The 19,909-nt window shown below is 42.5% G+C and overlaps 1 protein-coding gene across 1 annotated transcript in view; it reads left to right on the forward strand.

The window, feature by feature from the left end:
• Positions 1–19,484, forward strand: part of lrrc4ba (leucine rich repeat containing 4Ba) — a 35,955-nt gene extending 16,471 nt beyond the window's left edge. The window contains exons 2-3 of the mRNA XM_034593409.1: positions 12,023–12,567; positions 15,306–19,484. Of these exons, the coding sequence (XP_034449300.1) occupies positions 12,322–12,567; positions 15,306–17,264 (2,205 nt within the window). The 5' untranslated portion in view covers positions 12,023–12,321 and the 3' untranslated portion in view covers positions 17,265–19,484. The remainder of the gene's footprint in view (positions 1–12,022; positions 12,568–15,305) is intronic.
• The last annotated feature ends 425 nt before the right edge of the window (positions 19,485–19,909 follow it).

Here is a 19,909-nt window from a genome sequence, read left to right on the forward strand (position 1 = left end):
ATGTGGCTGAACTAACCAATCAGAAACTAGATGTGGTCAGACTGAGGGTGTGACGGAATCACAGACGTAGATTCAACGGAATACAAAGAAGTAGGAATACACTTTTAAAGAAGCAGTAAATATACATATGTAAATATACAGCTATGCAAACATCATGAACATACTTTAGTAAATAAAATAATTAGCTTACTAAATGGAAAATGTTTGGCTTGTAATCCCTTAAAATACAAATATATGAACTTGAATGTTTTCATTGATGTTCTATCATCAGTGGAGATATTAGAATGCTTCACTTGAAGGATTTTGTAGAAGGTGTATTATCAAGTATGAAAAAAGTATGATCTTTTTTGTATCCCACTGATTCATGTAAAAATATAATTTCTTAAAACAAGTGAAAAAATCCTCATTGTGCTTTGATACTGTGACACTGTCTGTTTTCAACAGAAACACATTCAGTTCAGTAATTTGTAGAAAAAATTGAGCAAAATGACAAAAAAGTTAGGTTGATGTTCAAGAATAAAGTAAAATTAAATTCGATTTTATAAAAATACTCAAATAAACTGTTATGTGTGTAAAAAATTCAGTGTTGCTGAAATTAAGAATTCATTTTTTAAGATACTCCACTTCTATCACGAAGCCTGAGTGATAGAAGGTATAAAAACTGGATCTGACAGAGACACAGTCAGTGACCCAGTGAGATGACCATCCGCATGAGCACCCAAAAGTGTGACATAGTCCTGGAAATGGAGCTCAAAAGAATCTCCTCAAAGGTGGGAGAGCGGCGACAATCCTCTATTCGACACACGGACCTCACATTTCCCCTGAGACTTTGCCCCCTAGCGATGCCTCAAGGTGCCAAGCCTCTGTCAGTTTGTGAGGAAACATCCACTCGCTGCTGCTGGCACTCAACCTGAAACAGGAGACGGAGGGTTGGAGGGGGCGAGGCAGGGGGTGGATCTGGGTTCTCACTTTTGCCCTGTTCATCACCCTCTGCCAGTCGTGAGCAATTAGACCTCGAGAATTGTCCCTGTTTACTCGTGTGCTGCAAATTCTGCAGAAGATAGTTTCAGAATCGTTTTTTAGTGCGATCTGTTATGTGGGCTGTTAAGGCCGATATTGATGCTGTTTAGATCAAAGGAGCCAATTTCCCCTCAGAATTTTATTTTTTCTGTGGGTGGTAAAGCCTCTGAAACAGTTGTTACTGCACAACGTGCGGCACTAAAGGTCTGCACTGAGACACCAGATTTACGTAAATGTAGCCGCTCCCGAAGGAATCTGATCCCTGAATTCTCTTCTGATTAAGAGGCTCAGACAGTGTTGTCGATCAATATTGATATTGATCAGAAAAGCATTATCATATTCATCATTTCAGACATGGGCCAGCGCTAACTGAATTTTAATAAAAAGTAAATTGGGTAAATTGACTGAATCATCAGCTGCCGTGAAATGTGCCATCCCTCATATAACAGAAGTATCAGCAGCTGTGGCACAGTAGGTAAACTTGTTATCTGCTGTTTGGGATAAAATCTGTTTTACGTTATTATTTTAAATGACTCCCTTGTCCCAGGAACTGAGGTGTGTGTGAGAACAAGTTTTCCACTGTCTTTAAGCGTCACACGGAACAACACTGTGACCAGGAGAGATCCCAGCTCTAGTCCCACCGCACAAGCATTATTCGCTCCTTTTTTTTCTTCTTCCTGTGGCTGAATGAGCTGCCATCTTTGTGCGTGCGAATTGGCAACCCACCATGACGTCACTTATTGGTTAGTGCGCTTCCGTTTTGGAGCCTAGAGTTTGGCATTTTGTTCAGCGCCATCTTGGTTTTTTGAAACTTGCACCCATTGGGCGGTACTATCTCTCAATCTCACAGTATCCAATCCTAAAGGCATACTGTGCTTTGTAGTCTATTTGACTCTAAATGGGACCAAAATTTACTCAATGAAGTGATCAAGTGAGAAGTAAGAGTTATTTTACTTCTATAGAAACTGACTTCATTTTACAACCCCAACCCTAACGCCCGGGCTGTGTGAACACCTTGCTTTTCCTTTCGGCGCCCATTTGATCAGGTTAGAGCCGCCACACTGCCCACGAAATCTGCATGTCTCCGGTGCGTCTCCTGCCTGTGAGCCGCGCTGCTCTTCTAGAGTCGGGCTCTCACCTGTTTTCTCCACGTGCTGCATGTGGTTCACAGCACAGTGAGAATGGTCTTTCACCACAGTTTCAATGTTTTTTTGTCGAACATGTCGCAAACGTAAATATTCGCAACACTTCCTGTACCCGTTTCAAAGTAAAAGCATCCAGTGTTTTTGTTTACAGAATCAATTCATTTGTTTTAACCCTTTTTTTATTGTTATTATCGCAGAGGTTTCAGGCTCTTCCACGTTGGCATCCCTTTCTAGACCCAGAGTCCATATGTCCATTATTGGTGGGCCTCCATGCTGATGTGCAGACAGAACACTTGAGAGAGCAGCTCAACAACCATGTGCTGCACAGCCCATTCATGATCATTGTACCCTGCTGACGATCCCTCACTCAGCGCAAGGAGCAAAATCCTGCGCTGCTGATACTTCCCCCTGACATTATGGTTCTGTGGTCACAGGCAGAGTTGTAGTGGAGGGTAAAATTATACAAACTCAATTACCCAACCTTAAGAGGCTGACATAAATCTTTATGAAATAAACTTAGCAGGATACAACATTGCAGCTAGGATCAAAAACATGAAGATAGGGGTCTTTTAACCTTTTAGACCCTACGGGGCCTGTGGCGAATCAGGCATAAAAAATTCATATTGCGCAACCAAGCATTTGCTCAGATGCACAAAATGTTGTTTTAAATTCCTGTCAAGATCCTAAAGATGTCAAATGAGTCAGACTGAATTAAAGGGAAGTACTGTATCAGTAGAAAAATGCAGAGGACATCTGGAATCTTTCATTTGATGGACTCCTTCAGCTATCGAAAATGGTCTTAAATTTGAATATTTCGTCGAGCAGAGATTATGTTGTATGTGTAATGTTGTCTAACAGCGTGGGGAGACGTTTTTAATTTAACTTTGAAGCTACTCTCTGAAGCTCAAGGGAAACTTAAAAAGGAATACTGGGAACATTCTGGGCCATCAGCTTCTGACCATTTTGCAGAGCATTCAACTGTGTTTTAGGAATTTGAGTGAATTTAATCTTCTGTTCCAAGAATGTGCTGGTTGTATTCATTTCCCTTTCAGAGAAAAATCTACACGCTTTAAACTTCAATGTGTTGCTGTCACCACTTCAGTTCTGAATTAACTTCCACATGCAGACTCTTAACTCTACTACTGTACGTTATCATGTAATGATATTGTAGTTGACTATGCAACAACAGCAAGTATCAATCTGATTTTTAGTTTTTGAACAGAAATGAATGACAACAGCAGCTGCCTGAAACTGTAGAGGAAAGGTTTTACACTGCATTATAATACCTGGTTCCATGTGAATGTAAGTCCAATATTTACTCTACTTTTAGCTCTGTCTTTGACTTTACTTACTCCTGATGGAAATCTCTGGATCTTTATCTTTTAAATGCTCTTGCATGTTCAACAGCGTATAGTTTGTAACTTTCATGTGTTTGCAGATTGTTTGTAGGCAGGTGGTGAACAGTTGGTTTAACAGAACGTTTCCCCTGAAAAAAGCAGCCGACTGCAGCTGAAAGAGTGTGAACCAAAACAATGAGCTGAAAGAAGCTCAAACAGCTCCGGTGAGCTCTGATGTTCTGTGATGAATCTCTGTGGGTTCGTCTTTACTAATAACCACTTTCATATGAAAGTGATCCATTGTTGATAAGAAATTATGGATTATAGTTTTCAATAGAATTAAATGTATTTAAATAAGCAACAATCAAGTTAAAATTCAGAATTAATAACATTTCTACTGACTGTGTATTAAAGGAGACATATTAAGCCCATATTCAGGTCCACAATTACCTCCACCAAGAAGGTTCTGTTTTCACCCCTGTCCGTTTGTCGGTTGGTTGGTAGGAATGTTTGTTTATCAGCAAGATTACACCAAAAACTACAGGACGGATTTCCATATAACTTAGGATGCAGTGTAGGTCAGAGAAGACATTAAAGTTGGCCACAGATCCAGATCGGAGGGCAGATCCAAGAATATTTTTTTTTACTTCTCAACATTTTTTAAAGTTTTTCAGAATTTATTCTGAAAATGACCATAAATGGGAGAGAGAGAGAGAGAGAGAGAGAGAGAGAGAGAGAGAGAGAGAGAGAGAGAGAGAGAGAGAGAGAGAGAGAGAGAGAGAGAGACTACAGCCCATCACCTGAAGGTTTCCGTTATAACTACAGTGGTCCTGTGTATTTGAGTACACAGGACTACTCAAATAAATACCAGTACTATACAGTATGAAGCTGAGCATCCTCCGCGCCTGCAAATATTTCAAAATAAAACTCTTTTGAAAACAAATGAATGTATTCAGTCAACAGAAGCACTGGAGTGCTTTTAATTTGGAAAGGGTAGCCTATAGGAAGTGTTAGGGTGCGAGAAGAGCACCACTGAACAGCAGCTGTTCCTCAGCCTGTGCTCCGGGCCTGAGAGTTCAAATTTGAGCCGTATATTTCCTGTGTGTGCAACGCTTTGCTTTCACTCAATCCATGTAACCTGCAGTGCCTCCCCGTAGACATGCGTCTTTTTTCTCACTGCAGCAGCTCTCACATATACATCTATAATAAGAAATTATTAAAGTTAACAACATCTTGATCTTTACAATGATCCAAATTATATATAGCCTTCATGCATGAATACAAACAAACAAGAAAACACTGAACAGATAAACAAATGTATTAAGCATGGCAATAATGAGCATAGATAACATTTTAAGTCTGGCATTTCATGGAAGCCCAAACCCAGGATTAGCCTGCACACTGCTGTAGCCTCACAAAATAATTAAACCCTCAGCTATGACAAATTTATCACCATAATGTTTCTAACCAATTTTTTTTTTACTACAGAAGTCTGGCTCATCTAGAGCCAATCTCTTTTTTACCATAAGTATCTAAAAAGTATCGTTATCTATATTCATGACTTGGTATCGGTATCGAAACCAATTTTTCTTTATAGTAACATCACTACACTGCCCATTGCTGCAGCTCCTCTTTTCAGCCTCTGTCTGTAACACTTGGTTATAGCCCCTGTCTTTTTAAGGCCCCCCTCTTGCTGCAGCCCAGTTTGCTCTGATTGGCCAGCTGTCCCACTCTGTTGTGATTGGTCAACCGCTTCCAGCTCGTGTAGGAAATGACTTTACTTGGCTTTGTTGCAGGGCGTATCAGACTAGCTGCTGGATTTGCATTATTTATGTTTCATTTTGTCCCGATTCCTGGTAAGTATCAAGACGGACGACTGTCGTGTTGAAGGAGCTTCAATGTTTTTATTTTTTAACCTTGAAAAAGTTTTACACACTAGAGGAGAGAAACACTGAAAAAGCATAATTTGTCTCCTTTAAAGAGTTGACAGGAATGCAGAATGCAGCAGCTCGACTGGTCTTCAACCTACCTTAGTTTACTAACACTACACGCTCCTCCACTCCTACCTTGGCTAAGAAGATGGTCTAAGTCAAGTTGCACTTATATGTAGCACTTGGTAGTTTGTCTTTTTTAGATTTTTCATGATTCTTGCTGTTCTGGGTTTGTACCCTCATGGTTGAATGCACTTACTGCAAGGCGTAGTCGTTGTCGGCTAAATGATATGTAATGTAACAGGATAGCAGCATGTGGAAAAAGAACAACTGTCATCATGTTGTGATTGGTTCTAGGTAACATGTGATGAAATATGGAAATATTTCCTGCCATAACCAAAACAGTTTTTGACTTGGGCAGAAAATTCTATGTGTTTTCACGTCAAGGCCCAGCGCTCATATTGAGAAACTGATTTAGGGCCTTAAGGTGCTAAAAGCTGCCCTTTCATTTGATTATTTCTATGTCCATTTAATTTCTTTTAAGTCGCCAGAATGTCAGTTTGCTTACCTTTTAATCTGTCACTGCATCATCACTCTCAGGAAGAGTGACCCTGACCTTTGCGTGTGTGTGATTTATGGCTGTTTGTCATTTGGGCCGACACTCTGGACAAATTAAAATGATCGGTGCTAAAAACCTGAATGCGGCCCGCTGTAACGCAGACTTAATGGTCTTTCAGAGAGTCGATGTCATTCACACTCGTGTTCGCTCCGTGCCTTTTCTATATGAATGTGTATAGGGTGCTAATGAGGGGGGAGGAGGAGCGGGGTGGATGTGGAATTGGTGGGATACAGCTGGACAGAGTGTGAGACTGTGGTGAATAGGTAACCATGGTAACTCTGTTGGCTAAGATTTGAATGCAGCGAGAGAGAGCAAAAGGGGGGAAAGGAAGCTGCAGTGTGTTTGTGTGTGTGCATCTGTGTGTGTGTGTGTGTGTGTGTGGTGGAAGGAGAATCGGGGGTTGTGATGAGGAATGTGTGTGTGTGTGTGTGTGTGTTTTGGGGTTAAGGATTAATATGCATCATTGTAGCAGATTGATCTTTCATCAAACTGCGAGGTCAGTGTGGCGTTAACCCCCCTGATAGTGGACACTACAGTGGGTCATACAGGTGGGTAGGTGGGCGGAGGGAGGTCCAGGAAATACAGTCTGTTGCACTAGGGACGAAGGAAGTGTGAGGGGAGGAAACAAGGGGGGGAGGGGGAGAAGGGTGAATGAGTTTGCAAAAGTGTTCACAGAGAAGATGAAGAAGAAGACAAAGTGAGTGTTCCTCGTTTTATAGAAGGAGATGGGAGATATCAGGGGAGATGGAGAGAGGAAGAGGAGGGAGGAGTGCAGGTGGAGACTATTGTATCATGTGGGAAGTGACAGCAGCGAGGCAGAGCACAATCAAACAGCCTCTAACCAGCTGTCAGCTCCAACTAGTCTCCGTCTTCTCAGCCACCACAACCCCACCCACCCAACATCTGAGCGACCATCTTAACCCCAGCCTCCACTTTCTCTTTTTCTCGCACTTTTCAACTACGCTCAGACGCCGTCTACCTGAAATAGCTCTGCAACGTAGTTCTCGCTGGTAGAAGGAAGGAAAAGGTGACTGGAAATTTAAAAAAAGCGTTTAAAAAAAAAAAAAAAAGGTGAGAGCTGAGCCAAAAATAACGCTTGAGTGCCTCTTTATCCGTCGCTGCTGGCACCGCTGTGTGTCGTGATGGAGGCGAAGGGCAGTTGCAGGGCAGCGAGAGCCGGCGTCCCCCAGGTGACGGCTGCATCCCCGCCGCCGTCCGTGTGTTGCAGTTGCTGCAGTTGTCGTCCCACCGTCGCTGCCGTCGTCCTGTTCTGTCTGAGCGGAGATGATGCTGCTGATATGATTTATCATATCGTCCTTGTGTGTGTGTTTTAATGTCATTGAACTATACTGCGTACACATTATTGATTAATCTCACCCCCACCTCTCCTCCCACACATCCAGCACTCAGGAGAAACCTCTCTCTCTCTCTCTCTCTCTCTCTGTCTCTCTCTCCGTCTCTGTGTCTCCACCTGTTTCATATTCATCCCCTCATATTGTCTCTTGCCTCCATCTCTCCGTTGCTCTCTGTTTTATATGCGTCTCTGTGTTGTCATTCCCCTCCCTCCATCTCTCTCTATTTTATATTCATCTCTCTATTGAGACCCCACCCCCCCCCCCCCCCCCCCCCCCTCTCTCTCTCTCTCTCTCTCACTGAGCAAGAGATGATTAATATTAATGTGTCTTCTTCCTCTCTCCCTCCTTATTTTCCCTCTTCCACTTTTTTTATCTTTCTTTTTACTGATCTCTTTTTTGCTCTTCTCACTATTTATACCTCTCCCTGGGTCTTTATCCCTCATCATCCCTCTCACTCAACCTTTCCTCCATCTGTCTCCATCTCTATCTCTTTATTTCTCTCTCTCTCCCTCTCTCTTTCTCCGGCCCGCTCTCTGCAGCTGTTCAGTATTCATCTATTACTGTAGTGTTGATAATTCCCTTCTCCGCCTGCAGCCATACAGTCATCTATCAGATTAATAATCCTTCTTTCCTTCTCATTCTCTCTCTCTCTTACCCCCGTCTCCTTTCTTACTGTGCCAAGTGAGGATGCTCAGCGTTTCAAATGAGTTTGCGTGTCAAAGTTCCGTCATTACAACCATCATCATTGATAACCATATCCATATTGCTGGATGCCCTTAGTTGAGGATATTCAGGTCTAAATAACCTGTAGAGGGGGATTTGCTCTCCCTGCTGGTGGAGCCGGACTGAATCTGGCCATACATTAGTGTTGATGTAGACTGCAGCATTCGCTACCATTCTCCAGCCCCTGGAGCACACAATACTGTTCTTATACAGGAGCGGAATTTGCATTTTAGTCTATGCTGCTGTTGCTGCAAAAAACATTACACTTTTCCTACTTGGATTCAGCCTAGTGATGTTTTCCAGAGCTGCAACCTGCTTTGATAAGTATGAGTTTAAATAATGGGATAGTTCAACCAAAAATGAAAATGCACTCTATCTACTCACCATTGTGCTGATGGAGGGGTGGGTGATGTGTTTGACTCCGCAAAACACTTCTGGAGTTTCAGGGGTAAACAGTGTTGCAGCCAAATCCAATACAATTGAAGTTAATGGCGACCATTCCTTCAAACGCTAAAATAACAACAGGAAAAAAAACATAAAATCCCTCCATACTGCTCCTGTTGTGTCATCAAAGTGTCCGTAAGTCCAGATATTAAAAATCCACTCGAAACGGCTTAATTTACACCATGTTTTTAGCCTAAATGTTCGCTGTCGGGGCGGCATATAGCTCACCTGGTAGAGCCAATGAACCCGCAGAGGCCTGGGTTCAATTCCGACACACAGCCATGTATGCATGTCCTCCCCATTCTCTCTCTATCCCCCTTTCACAAGCTTACTCTGTCCTATCCATTAAAGGCGATAAAAAAGCCCCCCCAGAAAATAAATAAATAAATGTTTGCTGTTATCCTCCTCCTAATTACTGCTGCAGTAACTGCAGCTATCACGAGTTCTTGCAAGAACTGCACCAGTAACCAGGAGGCATAGTGTTGAGTATATAGAGTGAATTAACATTTTTGGGTGAACTATCCCTTTAAAGGTGGTTGCACATTCAAACATCAATATGTCATTGTCTTGTTAATTGCTGTACCGTGGTATAATTAGCGTTAACAAATGAAACTGTGGCTGTGATGATTGGAAGCCTCGATCTCACACCAGTAGTGTTATTAATGGTCCTCCCCATAAACCCTGTTGCTTTCACAAAGTGGATGTTTTTTTACTTGAAGAGATTGTTAGGATTACCACAACCACAAAAATCATTCTGCCAACGATCAGCGATTAATTTTGTTTACCACAGAGCAACCACGATGTCCCTTTCTAAGCATGCTGTGGGTTTCTTCTACCACTTTTTCACCAAAATTAGGGGTTATATGCAGGTTATTTAAATGTGTGTAAAACCACTAAAAAGGCGAGTGACTCCTTTCCCATCATCGGAGGAGTGTTCCCCCCCACCCCCTGGTGCCTCATGTTCGATGTCACAAACCCCCCAAAAACTGAGGCGCTCTCTCCTCGCTGTCTTGCCAAATTGGTGCGTTCACCTGGGTGTCATGTTTCCATCACTGCCGATCAGAGCCGAAGCGATTAAAACCCATGTCTACTGCAGAGTAATCTGCCCGGGGAGTGAATTTAGACAAAAGCCAGATGTAAGTAGGGGGAGGAAAAGGGGGTTTGGATAGTAGGTCATGTACTGGAGTGTAGTGTTAGTGAGGGCCAGCATATTGGTTCACATTGGCTGTGTAGTTCCCTTCCCACTCTTAAAATAATTATGTACACAGTCTTGTACCTTTGCCTTTTTCCAATATTTTTTTCTTTTTCTGAATCAAATATTTTATGGTCACGATTCAGCTGGTAGCTGGTCGGCTAAAACTCTTTTCATAAGGATTTTCTCAAACGTCTGAAATGGAGAAGATGAACGTGAAAGTTACTTACTCACTTTTTACACATTTTGTTCTACAGATTAAAAATCATACATGGTTTTATTCTTTTTTTTAATTTTTGATTATTATTATTATAATTATGTGCTAATATCATCATTTTGCCTCTGTTAGATGCAGAAAACATTATCTAATCTACAATTTTCATAATTGATTAACAATCAAAATCATTAATCAAGTGAAGCTTTAAAAACATGAAAAAATGATATAAATTGCGAACCTTTTGTTTTTCTTTTGTGATTGTCGACCTGAAAAAAGAAACACTTTGACATCACTTCATGCTCAGGTAACTTCTGATGGACAAGTGTCAATATTTTTGGATATTTTATTGCATCCAAGTAATATATAAGAGAGCCCACAAATTACCAACATGGTAAATCTTTTCAATAGTTAACTGAAATCCTGCTATTCAAATTTGTTTTAAATAAAATTCCAGAGGTTTGCACGATATCATCTCAATGGCCAAATCCCATTTCACCCCTTCTCCCTTCTCCTACCCCTTGTTTTCTCGGGTTATATTGCCCCTTGAAACAGAGTTACAAGGAGTAGTGGTTGAAATCTTCCCCTACGATTTGGGACGCGCTTCAAGAAGCCATTACATCATCAGTAGTCGTCGCGGGAACTTGACTAGTCATCAGTAGTTGTCGATGTAAATAGACGCAACTAAAATTTTTGCCGGGAATGTCATTGTTATAACATTGTTGAGATATTTAATAAACCAATGCTATTGTTTGCAGTTACTAAAGTGGCAAACCTATAATATACAAATAACATCTCTGCTAATGCAAGTGAATCAAATTACCAGGTTAATGCTCAGGACACGTTTTCCTGCTCTCCCTCCGTACTATGACAATACTGGTACAGCACAAGCTTCGATGCTCTGCATTATTTCACGTATAAATCGTATATAAAGCACACTTCTTCAGGCTACGAGCTGTGGTCTGTAGGCAACCCTGCCAGGATGCATTGTTATTTGAGGAGCAGTTAAATTCAGCAACCTCGCTGCTATACGCTAGTTAAATTAAGTACATGGAATTATGTCAAAATACGGGATTATCGTGCATAAATCAGCAATAACAATGTAACAGTAGCATGCTAGCTACAGAGACATCTGCAGGTGTAAAGAATGACCATAATACATTGAAACGATATTAAACTAACATATTACGATTATTATCGTAATTTTTAAATCCCTATTAATGGAGAAAATGCTACATTTGTGGGTCTCTCGAATGGCTTTTGCAGCTATCTTGCCAGTGATTCACAAGGCATTCTGGGAAATCTGTAAAGACCTAACACTTGCCCCTAACCCTCCATCCCAACAAGAAGTGGGACACCCTACCCCTCCGGATAGGCCCTAATATCCTTCACAACACATCTGAAATCTTCCACGATCATTTTTCCTGTAAACATTTTAGCGAATATATTACATTTATTAATTAAATGCATCATGAAAATAATTGCAGTACTTTCTGCTCTGAAACTAAACATTTCCACAGAAAATCGGCCTTGGGAACTCCAAGTGGAAATTATGGTAAAACCACAATTGCTTTACTGTTTCAGTGTGATGGTGTGTGATGCAGCTCATCTGTTTACAATCATACAAATGATTCAAAAATGTATGTCTTTCTGATTTATTCATGTTTACATGCTGAATGCCATCCTGTAAAGACAGAACATATCCTGCTGTCCTACTTATGATTGCATGTTTTCCGTATTTCCGTTCCAGCACCTTGAACCATTAATTACAGAAATCGGCTTCCACCTGCCCTGGGTGTAAGGATTTGATTTCTGACAAAATGTCTGCTCAGGGATTATGTGGGATTTGATATGAGCGGAGACAAAGAAGTTCTAATGCTTCTCACAGATTTTTAGACAGTCTGTCCCATGATAAGCTACACTGTAGATGTCTACCTATTATTTGTTCTATTCATTCTCTGTTGGTGAACACGGCGCGCTGTCTGTGTTCTTGCTTTAATATCTGCTCTGTCTTTGTCTCTCTCTCTTTTGTTCTTCCACAGTAACTCCTGGGTTCTTCTCACTTCACAAAAAGCCTCAGTCGAATCCCCAGACAACACACGGGAGGAAAAAAAAGGGAATAACATCTGTTTATCTGCATATTTCTATGTGCAAAAAAACAAGAGGAAAAAGCACAGAGATCGACAGAGGACACAAAACATCTCAAAGGATGTGGAATTAGAAAGAACAAATTGCCACTGGAGAACCAAAGGGAAAATAAACCTTTTCTCGCAAATCCACCAGAGTGGAGTCACCTCACCTGTACCTTCGGATTAAAGAGCAGGGTCATGTCCCAGTTGCCATGCGCATCGCCACGCTGACCTGCCTTCCCGGCCCCTCCCCCTTCCTCTTTCTATTGGCCCAGCTGCTACTGCGGCTCCTCCTCCCTGGGCCGGAGTTGGTAGGAGCCGCTTCCTCCTGCCCCTCCCTCTGCACCTGCTCCAACCAGGCCAGCCGAGTCATCTGCACCAGGCAAAACCTGGAGCAGGTGCCCGAGAGCATATCTGTCAACACGCGATACCTCAATCTGCAGGAGAACTCAATACAGGTAAATACTCGCTCGTCAGGTCAAAGCATGTCTTGTCAATGGTTACTTTCACATGTACCTTGTTTGGTCCGGACCTCTGGACGTTTCAATAAAGTCCGAACCAAATTAACTGGTGTGAAAGTTGCCTCGGACCAGGGTCCAGACCAACTAACTATCCAACTAACTAATTTTGTCCAACACAATACCCAATGTGGTTTGTGTTGTGCACCGATATACACAGCAAAAAGTTTACAACACAAATATGGCAGAGATGCACATATAGAGATGATAAATAATTGTCTTTTAATTTAAAATAAATTCATATTTTATTGCTCCAACTCGCATCAAGCACAGTAATTTAATGCTTGTCTGAAAGTATTATTGATTTCTTTTGACTGCCGGTTGTTTCTCGAATAGCGACGACCGACTGGAGGTCATGGTTCACTCTCATTTTTATTTACAACTGCATCACAACATAAATCACACGTAGAATACACACATTCTATCATTTCATACATGCCACTGTGTCTAGTTTTCACAGTCTTTCCAGCTCACGGCCTGTCGACACATCCGAACACAGTTATTGATTTCATTTATTGTAAGTGTAGCCATTTATACAAGTTATTGATAGAAGAGACATATCCCGTGTGACAGACTGAGGATTTTCTCCTTCAGAGTGCTCAAATAAATCCACACAGACCTGATTATACTTATGTGTCTTTTTATACTTATATATGCATTATTTTATTTATTCATTTTCTACCCATTATCATAAGAACCTTAGGCAGGAGCGGATGTTAGGATTAACTTGTTGATACAGGTTTTCTCTCAGAAACTTAAGTTCAGAGAATAGACAGAAAAGTAAGCGGTGATAATGGTAGAAAAAGTGCACTAAAGCCTCGACTGAACTGAGGGAATATTTTATGAATTGAAAGCAAGGCATATTTCTATGACATAGTGCTGCCTTTTGTATGCATTACCAATTTATCTAGAGTCCCTAGACAGTGTTTTGTGGCTTTACAGCTGCAAGGGAAGATCATTTAACCACAGACCATCGATACAAAGCACACGAGTCTCTACATTTATAAACACAGTGGTTGGAGTTTACTCTTTGCAGCAGCATTTGAAGTAATTGGATTCCTCCTCATGTTGCTGACAGTGCTTTGTTCTTTTGTGATTTAAAAATTCATTTCCACTACATTAATGAAAAGCAACGAGTATCCTAGACATTGTTAAAATTGTCTAGTGCATCTCTAATCATGTCAGACTGCTCTGTACATCAGGCAGAGCAGCCTGATATCCTCTATTCCTCAGAGGAAACATCTTATTAAACGTTATGTGACGGTAACGGAGCATAAATGGGACATCATGCCGCATGATTGTGTGTGTGACGGTTAAAGCGATGCTGCTCACATTGAAGAAAAGAGTAAAGAACTAATAACAACATTTGTTGTGTTTCATTTTTAGCCTTCAAATTTCGATTTGGTTTGTCATATCCTGCAGGCCCATTTGAAATGATTAAAAATCTAAAAATGCTTTAACACCTGAAGGCATCCTAGATTCTCTGGCTTATTTTTTCCTACACTGAGTACCCTGAGAGTAAAGCCTTGACAGCTCCCACCTCCTCTTAACATCCCCACTCCTCTCTCTCTCTCTGGCCCCTCTTTGCCTAACCCCCCCTCCTGCTCTACATACAGAAGAGGCGATGGCCTGACTCCAGGAGTCTCTGTGTGTCTCACAGAGGGCTTTGGCCACACATATCTCAAACAGTCACAGATTTAAGGGGCTTTTGGTCGCGCTCACGTGCTGTCTGTCTTTGACTTCTCGCCAAATGAGCTTGAGTTGGACGGACGGCAGCGATGCTAGTATGTAGCGCCCAGGGCCTGCAGCTCCCATGTTTCACAGAATCGTGTCCTCCAGGAGAAAAAGATCGATTTCAGTTGTTCATTTGTAAAATGGGTTAAAGAAAAGAGTCACACAGAATATTTTGACTGTTTTCTTTAATTAAATTGGTTTCTTAGCTTTGTCTCTGTGGTGATTTGTGCCGACACCTCTTGTGAATAGTCCAACACTGATAATCAGTTTGTTATCAAGGGATTATAATGTGTCATTACAAAATCCCCAGAGTCTCATTGAATCAACAGTGTGAAAAGAACGTCAGTGTCTGAAGCCTGCACTGAAATAAGGTCAGTGTTAGGAATAGGAATGGGCTCACAGTAGGTTTACCATAGTCCTTATTAGCAATGCAACCAAAAGTTTATTTTCTGATTTTTATCACATTTGTTGAATTTCAGTCTGTTAACTACAAATTAAGCGTGTTCGCGTATTCTTGCCTTTTTTTAATCTCACAACTTCTGCTGGCCCGTGTGTATTCTTCGTCAACCTATTGTTATGTGAAGGGAAACAAAAGAAATCAAAACAAGATAACTATGCTGATTAGCTGGTCAGGATTATGGTTTGGGGTTTTACTGTACAACCGCTATTTCAGTGGATCAGGGCATTCAGTAAAACTCTCAGTCCGTTACCTGATGCATATTGTTTTTCAACAACATGGCTTAGTCGCTGGGAAGAATGTTTAACTGGCTCGTGTCGCTATCAGCAGTCAGAGTCAGTCTGTCTGAAAGCCCACTTTCCCCTGCAGGTATCAACAATAGCCACTAGGATGGAGAGATTCGCTTTTACCATTATGAGCAGAGAAATTAACTATTTACATCTGCAGAGTTTGTTTATTATAACTTCATCCTCATCTGTCTTTCCAGATTATCAAGTCTGACACCTTCAAGCACTTGAGGCACCTCGAGATCCTCCAACTCTCCAAGAATCAGATCCGTCAGATTGAAGTCGGAGCATTCAATGGCCTCCCCAACCTCAACACGCTGGAGCTCTTCGACAACCGCCTCACACTGGTGCCATCACATGCCTTTGAGTACCTCAGCAAGCTGCGGGAGCTGTGGCTGCGCAACAATCCCATTGAGACTCTGCCAGGCTATGCCTTCCACCGTGTGCCCTCGCTTCGACGCCTGGACCTGGGTGAGCTCAAGAAGTTGGATTTCATCTCTGACGCAGCATTCGTGGGCCTCATCAATCTACGGTACCTGAACCTGGGCATGTGTGGACTGAAGGACATTCCCAAATTGACAGCCCTTTTGCGTTTGGAGGAGCTGGAGCTGTCTGGAAACCGACTGGAGATCATCCGACCCGGCTCCTTCCAGGGCTTAGAGTCTCTCCGCAAGCTCTGGCTCATGCACTCACAGGTATCGGTCATTGAGCGTAATGCCTTCGATGACCTGAAAAGCCTGGAGGAGCTTAACCTGTCCCATAACTCCCTGCACTCCTTGCCCCATGACCTCTTCACGCCCCTTCACCAGCTGGAGAGGGTACACCTTAACCACAACCCCTGGGTCTGCAACTGTGATGTGCTTTGGCTTAGTTGGTGGTTGAAAGAAACGGTGCCCAGCAACACCACCTGCTGTGCCCGCTGCCATGCGCCGCCATTCTTAAAGGGCAAGTACATTGGAGAGCTTGACCAAAGCCACTTCACCTGCTATGCGCCTGTCATTGTTGAACCACCGACAGACCTCAATGTCACAGAGGGTATGGCCGCTGAACTGAAGTGTCGCACAAGCACCTCCACGACATCTGTTAACTGGATAACCCCTAATGGCACTCTAATGACACACGGCTCTTACCGGGTGCGGATATCAGTCCTGCATGATGGCACGCTCAACTTTACAAATGTCACCCTGCGAGACACAGGCCAGTACACCTGCATGGTCACCAATGCTGCTGGCAACACCACAGCAACTGCTGTGCTCAATGTCACTGCTGCTGACGCCAGTGTCAACTACACCTACTTTACAACAGTCACTGTGGAAACAGTGGAGACTCCAGGAGATGAGGATTCTGCGCTGGTTGCCACCAATGAGACCTTCATTCGTATTCACTCTGGCCCCACTCCCTCGGGTCACTTGTGGCCAGATGGTGTTTCCACCACAGCTTCTACTTTGTCAACTAGCTGGTCCTCTCCCTCTCCCCGCACCACCCGACCCACCTTCACTGCGCCCATCACGGAGCCGGGCTTCTCAGGTCTAGATGATGTGATGAAGACCACCAAGATCATCATTGGCTGCTTTGTAGCCATTACCTTCATGGCAGCAGTGATGCTGGTGGTGTTCTACAAGTTGAGGAAGCAGCACCAGCTGCATAAACACCATGGCCCTGCTCGTGCCATTGAGATCATCAATGTGGAGGATGAGCTTGGGGCCGGGGCGAGTGGCAGAGGCAGCGGCATCTCAGGAGGCTCCACCGTTACGCAGAGCGGAAGCAGTGGAATTGGAGGGGGCCAGAGCCTCCGGCTGCACCATCCGGAGATGGTCAACCTGCCAAACCTGGCTCGGTCAGAGCACCTCAACCACTACTACAAAACCCATCACTTCAACAACAACATGATGGGCCTGGGCATGGGCACAGTCTCCGGTATGGGCCTCAACAACAACAACAACCCCTCATCCTGCTCTCAGAACACATCCTTATCCTGTTCCCAGGTTCCAACTTCCACATGTGGGGGAAATACCACAGGTGGCACCTTACCCTCCCCTGTACCCCTTCCCCAGCTGGGTCTCCACAGTTCTCTGAAAGGCCTCATGGGGAAAGGCCAGAATGAGCCACTGCTTTTTAAGAGTGGCTCCAAAGAAAATGTGCAAGAGACTCAAATCTGAGTAAAAGTGAGAGTGGAAGTAAGAGTTAAGGAGAAAGGGATGCTGGATAGAGACAATGACACAGAAAGTGTCTGTGAGTATATGAGACTGATTGTAGCCTTCTGTCCTCATGGACAGGTTCCAGCAGACATGAAATTTCACATAGTCACTGCTTTGTGGGTGAGAAGCAGATAGAAAGACTGAAGGAGACAGAGGACAATATCTGATCACTAGGCCCAGAATAGCTTCTGCACATAATTTTTAACGAAACAAACATTTATAAAATACAACAGACACATCAGAATCATTCAGTTACCTGTGCAACCTGCTAAAGTCTTTGCCAAAGTCTAAGATCAAGCCAACTATTTCCATATGCGTCCACAATCAGAGTGGAAAGCTACAATGTGCACATGTGCAGTGATCCTCTAGGTTTTATACAGATTCGTATATTTCCAGACATATTCAGTGTATGTATTTGGAGGGCGATGTGATAATGGCCATTGACCATGTTGTTAGATTATTGTTTGGCAGAGAAAAACTGAATACCAAGCGAATGGTTTGGATGAACGGTATGGGCCCCAGGTTTCCAGGAAGCAAAATTAGAGCAGTGCAGCGATTCTGTCCAGGACACACGTATCAGACCTGGAGTTTGCAGGGAGACAGATCAACAACAGTGGTTTCACTCTCCCTTTCTCCCTTTTTTCCCGTTCACACCTTACTGGCTACTGTCTTCTCTGGTGGGTTTATCGTGGGAGGAGAAAAAATCCCATCGCAAAAAGGACAATGAGCGATAAAAGAGATAAAAAGTGACTGAAAGTACATATTATATATACCGTAAATATATTTTCATTCAAAGAAATAAATTATAAAGAGACCTTATCAAGCTTCAGACTGAAAACTACAACGTCTGAAGAATATATATTAAAAAAAACAAAAAAAGACACAGATGTTGTAGTGGCCCTCCCACAACTACTCTCAAGTTGGGACAAGATGACCGCCCAGACTGTACTGCTAAAGGACACACGTGGGACAGAGGTATTTCATGAGATGGAGGCAAACTAAAAACCTTGCAAAGTAAATTTGAGTGAAATTATTTTGGTCTCAACTGTTTTTGTAGCTGCACAAAGTGTCCACCCCCCCACCCGAGGCATTTACATTAAAAGGGTCATTGGTGGATATAGGATCTTTGTGATACTACCACGAAAATATGAACTACAACTATAGCTCCTCATCATTTGGTATCCAGCTCAGCTGCAGTATTAATAATAATGATCATCATGGAAATAATGATAACAAGCTTGAGCTTTGTTTTGTTATTTAAAGATCGACACAACACAACGATCAACAGTATGTTACGTATATTACTAAAAACTTGCACATGCTACTTAAGCATGCGCTCGAAAAACTAATTCTAGATTTGATCAGCATTCGGTTTCAACATATACGATCCATCACTACGGCACATGACATATTATTGTTGTGTTATCATTATTAGCGTCCACATGACTATTATTATTATTACTACTTGTTCATACAAATAGCTGAGTACATTTTTTTCATTTGTATTTGACACTGAAGTTGTGTTATGACTGATGCTGTTGGACTTCAGCTGGTGACCAGCAGTGGGGCGGACTCATCGTGCCACTAAGTGAACTCCACATGCATCTGCAGGAAATAACCTGGCCCTCAAAATGGCTCCCTCCATCCAGCCCCCACTGACTTGTCTGCTCCGATGTCTCAAGCAGTCAGGACCCCTCATGTCACCACGCATTACAGACAGGACATGAACCTTTTGATGAAGACTGCTCCTTTGCAGAGGATAATTTCACAACTGTATCTCAGTGTTATCGTGTGTGAGTGGATTTCATGGCAACAGGGAGCTAAATGGACGACAGGCATTGCCAAGCATTTTTAAAGGTAAGCGCAGCTCGTTGGGTGAAGGAGAAGGTGACATAAAGTACAGTATACAGTGGTGGGTGAATTTTTTTCTAAAGAAAAAGACAATTAAATGAAAAAATATAGAACCTTATAGATCTCTTTTAAAAAAACAAACTATTATAAGTGTTTTTCATTTTGGGTTTTTATCTAGTTTTGATTATTTTCTGTTTTTTTAAATCGAGTGTTACCTTTATTGTAATATTGTTATTGTTATTATAATTAGCTAATTACACTGGTTATAATTATGAGAGATGTTCTGTTAGCAGAGGTCACTTTGAAAATTAAAAAACCTGGCACATAAAATAGCAGTTGAAGTCTGTGAAATTTGGTGGCTATTTTTTATTTTATTTTTGTTCTAATCAACTTTAATTGTAGTAATGTATCCCTTTGGCTCTGCTCGAGAGGAGGAATAGCGAATGTGACATGGTCGGCACTGGGTCCTTTTTTGTCTGCACAGGGGGATAGGAAAGACCCTGCTCTGGTTTACAAGCTCACGCACACTCGCTCTATGTTTTCCTGAATGTCATCGCCATCACAGTGCTCGGAGTGCGATTGCGCTATGTCAACACCTCGTTGCCATGACTACAAACTCAGACTAATGCACCAAACGGCATTACCATCGGCGCAACGTAAGGCACCTCGTTGCACCTTGTCAGTCACGTTCCTTTGAGGTGCCGTATCTCGACGAGTCGGCCAGTGTCCCTTCAGTGGTAGCAAATCAACCTGAG

The sequence above is a fragment of the Hippoglossus hippoglossus genome, chromosome 8 (assembly GCF_009819705.1).
Source record: "Hippoglossus hippoglossus isolate fHipHip1 chromosome 8, fHipHip1.pri, whole genome shotgun sequence".
Classification (NCBI taxonomy): Eukaryota; Metazoa; Chordata; class Actinopteri; order Pleuronectiformes; family Pleuronectidae; genus Hippoglossus; species Hippoglossus hippoglossus.